This window comes from Oryzias melastigma, linkage group LG15 (genome assembly GCF_002922805.2).
Source record: "Oryzias melastigma strain HK-1 linkage group LG15, ASM292280v2, whole genome shotgun sequence".
NCBI classification, from domain to species: Eukaryota; Metazoa; Chordata; class Actinopteri; order Beloniformes; family Adrianichthyidae; genus Oryzias; species Oryzias melastigma.
The window spans coordinates 7,482,837-7,494,378 of record NC_050526.1 but is presented as its reverse complement, the minus strand read 5'-3'; the positions used below and the strand labels follow the sequence as shown (position 1 = coordinate 7,494,378).

The window sequence follows — 11,542 nt, the reverse complement described above, 5'->3', positions numbered from 1 at the left end:
AAACTGAAAGTAAAATCACATTAGTTGACACACATATGCTGTCCGCGTTTGATTCAACCCACGGAGGAGCCGCGAGCTACAGTTGCAGCCGGGTTGGATCCACCGCTCCTTATAGCGGCTCGCGGCGAGTGGTTTAGCCGGACACCGGAACCGTTCTCCTGAACGTAACCCTTCATCTGCATCTAAAAACGTCACCACTGGCTGCACGCATTTAGAAAAAGACGCATGATTAGAAACTTTCTGTATTCTGGCATTTCAGAATACTTGTTGAAGTGAATTCAACAATCAGCATGTGCTAGCATGAAATCAGTTATGAACTCCAGATAGTGCTGCTACTGGTGGAATGCATGTCTGGGGGGATAAGGGGAGGAGTTACACTGCTTAACACCATAAACCACGCCCACAGAGGGATTTTTTGGAAAGATGGCTTCAGATCAACAGAAAAAATTCGCTTTTTAAGACATTTAGGATGTGGAATTTTTGTTAAAATTACACAGTTCTTATCAAAACCACACTGGAAACATTTAAGGAAAATTTAAAGAATTGTTATAGGGGGACTTTAAGAAGAATGCATCAGAGCAAGAATGGTTTGAAACACATGAAGGGAAGGGTTGCTAAGTCCATTTATATTCATGTCAGTGGTAGCAGTGTATTACAAAACTACTGAATACATACACCCATTGTTGTCATTTTTGATGAGGAACCACTTTTTGGAACACCTGTTAACTGGGTGAAATATTTGTTGAAATCTGTTTTGGAGTTCTTGTGTCCCGTGTCATGTATTGTTCCCATTTCTGCAAACAAAACAACTCAACTAATTTTTAGAAATTGTCCATTCTTGAAAAATGTTTTCAACATGCTCCCAATATTAAAAAAGGATATTAGCACAGAACAATGTTTAGATTTCTATCACCAAATGTTTGCAAAGCTATATTCAATAAATAGAAGTGTGATGTATGTGGATCTATACAAATGTGTTGTAGCCAGCTTAATTCAATCTTATCTTATAATTGAATGTAAATAATTGTAATTCTTGAGCAATAAAGTAACTGAACGGTTGGAGATTTTGGACATTTTCATTCACCTGTCCCCCAAATTTGACTGAAAACCTTCTCTGATGTCCTGAACCCATCAGTCTTCATCAAGAGTTTTTCTTGGGAAAACTGGCGTCACCATTAGGTTTGAGGAGCATGTAGGACACATGATCTGAGCTTAACAAGATCTGGACATCCTGCTGGGTTCTGGCAGCAGCCAATTTAGCTCTTCTCGACTTTCATGGGAATCTCTCTGCAGGCCTTCAGAGAGACCACAGAAATCCTCCTGGGGTGTTCCTCTCTGACTTTCTACTTGCAATTTGTTTGCTGGGAAAATTCTGTAGACATCCCCTCCCCCACCATGTTTTCTGTGTTCTCAGCCATCTTCATGACATCACCAAATGTTTTGAGGGTGCTTTAGGAAGACCTGCTCAACCAGAGCCAGCAGCACGGACCTTCTGCAGTGACTGCTCCCCCTGGGCTCTCTTTACTGGTTTATCTTTTCACTCCATGCCATCTTTACAGAGATGTTAGGGCTTTTCTGAGGAGACAGATACTGCAGACATTTTCATATCTATATTATTCTAATCATAGGAAGTCTCCAGGAAATTATTTTTTTTTCTGTCAGAGGTCTCCAGGATGTTCTGTTTGACTACCTGACTGGATTTATTTTGCTCCTGAGCTGTGGATCATGAACTGGGTTGTTGCCTTCACTACAGTTCCAGCTCTCTTTCAGTTCCTGTCCTCCCTCCCAGTCTAGTTCCATAACAATATTTAGGAATCATTTCTGTTTTTTGGGAGGGGGGGGGGGTACTAAAGGGTTGGTTGTTTTTGTTTATTTTTGTCAGATTAGACTCAGATTCTTCATTTCCACCATGTCTATGTTAATTGGTTCAGGCTTCTGCTCATGGTCTACTGCAGTGATTGTGAACCAGAATCATTTTAATCCAAGTCTGTTGGTGAGGGACGGCTTCCTGATCTGCCCTGTGACTAAAGTTTGTTTTGAAACCCCTTTTCTTTTTCTACCTCCGTCATCTTTGATTCTCCTCTCAAGGCCGTCTCTCATCTCTACGGTTGAGCTTCCAGATCACTGCTCCCTAGATAAACCCTAATTCTGCATCTATCTTCTTAGACTGTCTGATTAGCAGTACGTCACAGAAAGGGAAGTAATCCGCGGCGGGACCCAGGAATAGAGCCAGGAGGAGCCAGACCAGATAGGAGAGTCTCTGCGGCCGCCATGTATGTGGTCATGGGTAATCCTGTCTTAAATAACTCCTGGCAGGAAGAGAGGGAGGGTGCTTGGGGAGCAGCACCAGCGTCTTCTTATCCCTCGATCACACAGCACCAGGAGCAGAAGTGGGATTCAGACGCTCACTGGATTGAGGACTTCTCTGGACCATCATGAACTTTGCTGCCCAGTTTTTCTACTCCCGCTACTTGAGCGAGCGACTTGAGCGTTTGTTTTCGCCAAGGCCTGCAATTAAAGACAGTGAGGAGCGGGATCCTTTCTGGGAGAGGTGGGGAACACGTAGAACCATGGATCCTTCATCCTAGCCCCTGTAGCCTCTGGTTTCAGAGGTAGCTGCAGTCATCCTCTTTGCACTGTTAACTATCAGCTCCCCCAGTGTGTTCAGCCTTTCCTTACAAACTAAATCCCTGGTATAGATCTATCCATGTTCTCTGTACAAACAGTTGCTCCCATTAGAATGTCTCTAAAAGGAGATATAATTCCTTTGCTTAATCCCCAAAAGATGAACTTTTGATTAGATCAAGGTGATAAGGTGCTCCACACGGGGAACATTAATGTTCCAAAGTCACCAGTTTGACTGTTTTTTTTAACAAGAGGCCTGAAAAGGCGTCTTAATGACAACAATCCATCAGAAAATTTAAGGACATTGTCAAATTTGAGTCAAACAAGGCAGTTTTCCTAAATTATCATCTTAAGAAACCAATAATGTCAGGAGACAGTCTTTTATATATATATATATATATATATATATATATATATATATATATATATATATATATATGGTGACCTTAGAACACGATGATGAAAGCTTCATCCTCAAATCAGAGGTCAGCTCCTAATCTACGTCTTGATTTGGTTCTCTGAAAAATCCAGCATTTCTTCTTCAATGCTTATACCCAAATCAGTGGTTGGAGTGATTTTAGTTCCCATCACTAAATGTGGACGTATACAAATGGACAGTAGGGGCAGAAGGACCTTAGAGATCAGGTTAAAGGTCTCAGTGTTGTTTGTGAGCGATCACTGTGGTATAAATAGAGCAGAAGTGCAGAAAGGCGGGACACCCAGACTGTTTGTTTGGGTGAACAGCTCCACCTGGTGGCTCCCTTCCTCATGAATCCGCCTTCATGGGTGAATTGGTTGTTGCCCTTCCTCTCTCTCTTTTGGGTTCTGTTTCTGATACAACCAGCTGCTTGTCATGCAGATTTGAATAGTGTCCCTGGTTTTGAGCTTTGGTACACTTTTGTAACCATTTGGATCCTTGGTTGAGGTTAAATCCATGGCTTAATCTCCACGTGTAATCCTATTGTCTCTAACCGGTAGAGAGCCGGCTCAGGCCTCATCAATTATACTGCAGGAGAAACAGCCCAAACAGAGCATGATCCGGTTCAGAACAACCATGAGGGTAAAAAACCTTACAACGTGTTTGTGGAGATGTCATAAAATTATGGTGTATTGCTGGAGGGTCTCCACAACGAACATGAGAAGTTGATCCTCAGAGAAATCTGTCTCAGAAAGTGGAAAGGGAGTCTGAGGGACAGAGACTGATTTGTTGAAGACATGTTTCTGTTATTCTACTAATGAATTTAAGGCTTCAACATGAAACCCTATTTTCTAGAGACTATTAAACAGAAGACATGCAGCTGATCATAAGTCAGAATCAAGTTTCCTTTTTGATCGCAGCATGGATGACGTGGTTCTGAAGAACCAGCAGTAATAGGCCTTTAATGGGCTGAAAACCTTGTGTTTAGTTTGACCTTAAATGGAAGGAAATGTGAATTATTGACTGTGATAATTCATGGGAGAAATTCAACCAGCTGCTCGGGTCCCTTCAGCTGGAAGTCATTCTGATCTGCAGCAGATAAACAGATGCCTTCTGACTGACTGCGGACTTTAATAAGAATCTGTTACAATCACAGCAGTCTGTGAACCCAGACAGTTATTGGGAAATGAATAAAATACAAACTCCGGGAGGTTCTAGGGAAGAGCATCACTTTTTACACATTTTGAATCAAGTTCGAGTTAAAACAAACAGCTGACACACTGACATAAGACACATATCCCACAGGGCTGTTGGTTACATCTTGCATTTGTGAAGACCTTGAAGTGTCCTGAATATCTGCAGGGGTTTTCTTCGAAGCTCGGGACCATGTGTAACACTTAGCAGATCTTCTTTTGGCATGAATGCTGTGGCTGTCCTTCGGCAAGACACTGAACCCCACATTACTCCAGGTGGTTATTTGTTGGCAGCGGTCTTTGTCAGTTTGTGAATACAAGTAAAGGCCATTCATCAACTAAAAATCCTCCTTGATTTAATTCAGGAAGTCAAAAAGTCTGAAAAATGTGAGGAAATGAAAAAAAAATAGATTTGTGAAGGGTTGGAGACTAAAATAAAAGTCAGATATTCTGAACACGTGAGGAGTTGCAGAACATGCGTGTAGAGATCAGGCAGCCAAACTTTGAGCAGGAGTCTGTCTGACATTAATGCAAGCCAAATAAAAACTGTGTTTAGGCACACATTTGTTTGCATATTTTTGTGATTTGATGCTATTCTGACTCAAAAAGACAGATCTGAGGTAGTTCCTGACACCTGGGACAACTTTGAGACTATTTTAATGGGAATTCTGTGGGAACAAGCATTGAAGAACAATTATAATCACAAGGCTCCCCAACTCACATGTGGAAATCAGCAACATATGGCATGTCGACAATGAAAAACGTTTGCAGAATGATCTCTAAGTTCTACCTCTATTTTAGGTTTTTTCACTTTCTCCACCTGCTTCATCCTTTTGAGAGTGGTGTGGATGGAGTTCTGGTTCATCCTGAACAATTCAGAGCTGCTCAATCTATTACATATATTATGTAAAACCCAGCTAGTAAAAGCATAAAGATAAAATCCATGTTAAGTCTTTGCTGGAGGCTCACTGATGAGCTGCAGGGAAATACAGTTCAGGATTTATTGGCGTAGGCCTGAGTTGCAGTCTTCACAAAACAAGAAGATATTGGATGTACATGTCTGCTCAGCTTTTGTCTCCTGCATTTTTAAACACAAAGCAAAGGTGGAGCTTCCTGAGAGAAGCATTTATCCACAGCCATGCCATACTTCATTAAAGAGGTTGATCCCTCTATCTTCTTGAAGATGATATCTGCAGGAAAACACCCATGAACATGCAGTTTCTGGAACATCCTTTAGAGTGCATGATCTACTGGTGTCTGCTTTCAGAGATGAACTACGCCTGGGTCCCAGTCAGCCCGGAACATCCCACAAGTGTGGACCTCTCAGTAACGGCGCAGCAGGCCGCCGGTCCACTCTCATCGAACCAGAGCGTCTCAAAGACTTTGGTGAGGAAGAGCTTCTCAATGGAGACGTGAGAGTCCATGAAACCAGAATGATGGAGGCTCCGGAGATCAAGCTCATGGATCCTCCAAAAACCAGAAGACTCAGCGAGTTCAGAACGGTTCCCAGACCCCCACTTCAGTACCTGCGCTTTGAGGACATCAGCGCTGCGGCCTTCAGGATCCAGTCAGGGATTCAGAAGACACCCTGCACGGTGGACTTCCAAACCACATGTTCTGTCTCTAGTTAAAGCAACAGAAGTCGCTCTCAGAAATATATTCACAGTACACGTTACCATGATAACTGATAAATACTCTTCTGCATGCAGTACTCTAGGCTTTCCAAACAATATGGGATGGAGATTTACCTGAAGAAGGAGCACCTGCACTACACGGGCTCAGTGAAGGAGAGGGGGGTGCTGTACCTGCTCACCTCGCTCACACAGGTAAAGTTTTCACAGATACTCCAACCAGCAGCAGTCAGACAGATCCACCTCCATGCTGTCTGCAAAGTGAGGCGGATTTAGACTTTATTTTTCCGTCACGGTCAGAAGTTGTTTGAGGCAACAGCACCCCAAAGGAGCAGCTGTTGGAACAGCTTTGGTCTGCTTCGGTCTCTGGTTTGTGAAACCAGATGAAGGGTGGGGTTCCACTTGTTGGCGACACGCAGAGACAGAAACCCTATAAGTCTTCAGAGTCACTTTGGAGACTGAGATGAAATAAAATATCAGAGGCTTTTGAAACTTTGTCTTACGAAACAAACCCTGAAGGTATGATTCTCTGTAAGTTTGTTTTGTAGAATTGGAGGTGTTTTTGTGTGTCCAAGACTCCCTGTTGGTCACAAACCTCATCATCCAGACTGTTGCTGTGTGTGTGATCAAAGACTGGAAAGAAGTCTATGTGTTTTCAGGAGCAGCAGAGGAAAGGGGTGATTGTGGCCTCTGACTGTAACTTCTCCATGGCTGTGGCCCACCATGCGGCGGAGCTGAAGATACCGGTGTTTGTCATCATGCCATCTTGCTGCTCCTCGCCTCGCCTCAGAATCTACAGAGACTACGGCGCCATGGTTATCTCCTACGGCAGCACCGGCTGTGACTCCCAGAATCATGCCCGCCGTCTAGCTAAAGAGAATGGATACTTGTACCTGGAAGAGTCAGTCTCACTTTGCTCTTTGAAACTTCTGCTTCTTTTCCAAACTCTTATACCTTCTCTCTTGTTTCTGCCTGCAGAGATGAGGGTGCAGTGTACCTGGCAGGCCTGGGCACTGTGGGCATGGAGATCTATGAGCAAGTTCCCAAAGTGGATGCAGTGGTTGTTCCTGCAGCAGGACAGTATGGCCTGCTTGCTGGAACAGCTGCAGCCATCAAACACCTCAACCCAGAGATTCTTGTTATTGTAAGTAAACACAGAATCCTGGAGGGAAACCTCGCCTACGGGCATTAACATGCAGCTTCATCTGACGATATTCCACTGGAATAAAAATGATGCTTCCAGCCAACATCTGCACGCACATCCATCTTCATTTAGGATTCCAACACAGGCCGGTACACACTGGACGGGTCACCAGAACTACACAAAGTCACACCTCGGAGAGATTAAGGGACACTAAATGTATTTTTTTAGATATCCAGAAAAAAACTCATACATGCACAAGAGAACATGCAAAATAACCACTCCACCACTGTGCACAAGCTGCATGGAGGTGTCAATTGGTCACTCGGAATTGTCCCAAAGTGAGAGAGTGTGTGGGGCCATGCAATGGACTGGTGACCCATCCAGGGTGTACCGCCTATGCCCAGCAGCAGATGGGATAGCTTCTAGCCACCCTGTGATCATGAAAGAGGTTAAGTGGGTTTAGAAGATGGATGGATGAACTACTATGCCATAATAGCACATTTCCAAAAATGTGGTGTAACGTTGTTTTGGGGCCCAAGACAACCACAATGTATGACTTTTTTAAAAGTTTTTGCCTCCTGTTTGGAGTTTGCATGTTCTCCTCGCACAGTCCAAAAAAATACTTTATATGTTAATTGAAGATTCCAAATTGTCTGAACACTTCTACCAGAGTCAATGTGGGGCTCAGTGTCTTGCCCAAGGTACACTTCAAAAGGCAGGAATCGATCCTGCAATCTTCCAATTCAATTCAATTTTATTTTTATTGCCCAATATCACAAAAGGATTTGCCTCATCAGGCTTCACGCCGGTAATTTTACAGAAACAGGTCAGTCATAAAATATAAACAATAGATAAAAATAAAACAGACTAAATAAAACTGGTTTTCCCTGCCCTTAGACCCTCCTTCCAGGTAAGGACCCCCCCCCCAAAAAAAAGAGGTTGACTACCCTACTGCTGCACCACGACTGCAAGCTTATCCTTTTTTTATGTTTTTATAGATATGGGTGTTAGTTGCTCATCTCTTCTTCAGAACTCAGCTTACATGTCAGAGAATCACCTGAAACAAACAATGGGATAGTGATGGACTGTTGTTCTGCAGGGAACAGAACCGGAGGGTTTCCCTCTGTTGCTGCAGTCTCTGAAAACAGACAGTCCAATCAAAGACCTGCACAGAAACCCCAACAAGAAACTTTTTGGAGGTAAACATTTGTTTTTACTTTATCTGCAGTGTGTTTTGGATTCTGTACAACAATCTCCTTTGTCAGATCTGCAGGAGCGTTCCCTGGGAACTCAGACCTTCCAGATAGCAAAGAAACTTGTGGATAAAGTCATTCCAGTCAGGTACTGGAAGTCCACTCTCACTCTGAAGGTACACCTACACCCTTTCAGGGTCTCACTTGGCTTCTTGCTCATTTTGTCTCAGTGAGGAGAACTCTTTAGTGGCGATGCTTCGCTTTCAAGAGTTTGAGCGTTCCACGGTGGACACAGAAGGTGCCATGGGACTGGCCGCCATCTTAGCCGGCCATTTACCTGAGCTCAGAGGAAAAAAGTGGGTCAGATTGATAAAAACTGCAGGCACTCTGTTCTTGTTTCAGTTCATCTGAACCCCAGTGTGCTGCAGGGTTGTTGTTGTGGTGAGCAGTGCCAACATGGAGCCAGAGCTGATGAGGCAGTGTGTGGACCGGGCCCTGGTGCTGGACGACAGAGTCACAAAGTTCTCGGTGCAGCTGGGAGAGTGGCCGGGCGACATGGCCAAACTGCTAGATGTCTTGTCTCGGGAGGACGTCAGGTACTCTTCCTCTAATTAATCTGAATATGTCCTGTTGCCACCTTTGATTCTCTTTTCTTTGTCTCTCAGACTGCTGGATGTCTGCCATCGCAGACATGGGGACAAATCCAACCTTTTCCAGGCGAAGGTAGGAGTAAAATGGCAAATGGCGTATACTTGTATAGCGCTTTCTACCCTCCTTCAAGGGCCCAAAGCGCTTCACAGTCACAGACCCATTCACCCATTCACACACACATTCACACACATCAGCTGTCCCTTCATTCTTTGTCCTCCTCTGCTCCAATCAGCTCACAGAAGCTCATTGTGGGATTAAAAAGCCCAGATTTCTAAAAAGAAAAATAGCTGAAGTAGAGATGTGGATCTTATTATGGTAAATGGAGAATACTTGTATAGAGCTGTTCTACTTTCCTTTGAAGGTCCAAAGTGCTTTACAGTCACAGACCCATTCACACATTCACATACTGATGGTGGATCCAATGCCAAACACTGACACCAACCTCCCATCAGAGGCAATTTGGGGTTCAGTGTCTTGCCCAAGGACTTTAACACATGCAAGGCAGGAATCAAGCCTGCAATCTTTCGATCAGTAGTTGACCGCCCTACCGCTGCCCTAACACAGCCGCCCCATTATTATTGTGAGAACCTTCAAATAAGAAGAGGAATGTTACCACCTGCTGAGTTTAGTGTTGGTAGAGACTTCAAGAGGCATATTTAAAAATGAAACAGACAGAATCAGAAGTCTTTATCTCAGAAGAAGCAGAAACACTTCCAGCTCTGACCCCTTTGCTTTATTTTCTTAAATGCTCAACTTCAGAATTAAAGCACATTTAAAAAACAAAAGTGGGAGGAGCCCTGTCCAGTTTAAAAAGTAGACTGGGGAGATGTTACACAAATTTGCCAGAATCTCCGTTCTCTCCAAAGTCAAATGAAAAAAGTTCCCAACCACACCTTGAAGCTTGCAAAGCTCATTAAGTAGTAAACCTTAGTTTGTCGTTCAGGGCTTCATTTTGACATTTTGATTTCAAAATACCAAGTTGGTGACCACAAACCCCTCCCCCAAATAATAATAATAAAAAAAAGGTTATTGTTGTGTTAAACAGAAGAGCACCTGGATGTGTGTGCATACAGGTGGAGTGTGTGGTGGAGACCAGGGATAAGACTCAAAGTGCCCAGCTGCGGAAGACGCTGAACGAGCGCTACCCTTCCATATGCTGGCTGGACCGGTGAACCTGGAACATCCTGCAGAATCTCCGTGTAACAAAGAATGCTGCAGCACGTAAACAGAAAACCAGCAGATTAGAGGTCAGACTCATACTCTTATAGCAAGCTATTCTTTCCCAGCTGTTGTTCTTCTTCCTGCGACCCTGATTAGTGGGGGCCCTTGAACCTTATCCAGAGATGCATGCAGCTGGGCTTGTTTACAGGCATCGTGTTGCAGCAAACTATGCAGATCCTTCAAAAGAAAAATAGGCCCTCCAATGCAAACCTCTTCTACCGCTCCTTTCTTTTTTGCTTCCAAGGAGCCAGACTCATTCTTTAGACGTTCTTTGGAGCTTTTAAAGTTTCCCTAGCTCAAACCTGAATGTTTTCTGAAAGTCCAGGATTTGTTTGTTGAGTCACACAAACACAGAAGAACACTTAGGACCAGAGATGAAGCCTTTTCATGTCTGCATGCACTTTATCCCTGCAAATGCTTCTGTGGAACAACCTTTTGTCAATCAACAAAACGTGTCCTTATAGATTTTATTTACACCTGCGACTGAACGAACAAACAAACCTCCACGTGTTGACTGACTTCTTCACAGATGAGATGTAGTTTAAGAGTTTAGCAGAGTTCTGTCATCTATATTTCTGAATAAGTTTGTTATTAAATTACTGTATATATTGTGTATATTTTATCTTGTGTGGCAGAAATGTGATGAGTGAATAAAGAGAAATAAATCCCCTGTTTTTGTCATTTCTGAGGCCAGCTGCTGTGTGGGGGAAAAAGGGGGAAAGTCCCAGAGAAAGATGTGTCTTCCAAATCCGGTCCTGTCAAACAAAGATGGAGGTGGGGGTTGACTGGGCGGGTTAAGACGACTTAATGCTCTTAAGTTTTTAAGCAGAGGACGTGGTGACCCAGTGCTGACACACCGCTCACCTGTGAGACACGCACACAGAGAAAAGGGTTTAAAGACCCACTCCAGTGAATGTGTTTCTCTGATGATGGAAGAAAAATATAAAGAAAATTAAGATTAAAATAAAATTTCTGATTTATGAAAGTTTTGTGAATCAGAAGCAGATGAAAAAATTCAGTTTCATCTACAGTCGGGTGACCACAAGCTCCATGCTCCACCCCATTTTGATCATCCACTTAAAGCAGGAGTGTCAAACTCAATCACACAATGAGCCAGAATCCAAAACACACCTGAGGTTGCGGGCCGAACAGGATAAACATTTATTGAACACACAAAAACTATATTTTTAAAACTTTAAGAACGTAACTTTTTAACATAATTATGAACTACATATATAGCATTACCTGTGAAAATGCTAGTGTGAATGCTGTAAGCTGAATTTGACCACTGAAGATGCTTGTGCTGATAGCTGAAAATGCTGAAATTGATGGGTGGAAGTGCTGGAGCTGAAAAGGCTGAAGTTGATAGCTGAAAATGCTGAAGCTATCAGCTGAAAACGCTAAATCTGATAGCTGAAAACGCTAAAGTTGATAGCTAAAATCACTGAAGCTGATAGTTGAAAATT

The 11,542-nt window shown here is 43.3% G+C and overlaps 1 protein-coding gene across 1 annotated transcript; it reads left to right on the top strand.

The window, feature by feature from the left end:
- The first annotated feature begins 2,211 nt into the window (after positions 1-2,211).
- LOC112161965 (L-threo-3-hydroxyaspartate ammonia-lyase) lies at positions 2,212-10,746 on the top strand. Its single transcript, XM_024297537.2, has 11 exons — positions 2,212-2,551; positions 5,504-5,831; positions 5,946-6,062; positions 6,527-6,768; positions 6,846-7,011; positions 8,111-8,210; positions 8,277-8,352; positions 8,435-8,560; positions 8,633-8,800; positions 8,870-8,927; positions 9,929-10,746. Exons 1-11 carry the CDS (start codon positions 2,436-2,438, stop codon positions 10,025-10,027), a joined length of 1,596 nt encoding a protein of 531 aa, XP_024153305.1. The 5' UTR covers positions 2,212-2,435; the 3' UTR covers positions 10,028-10,746.
- Positions 10,747-11,542: the final 796 nt, after the last annotated feature.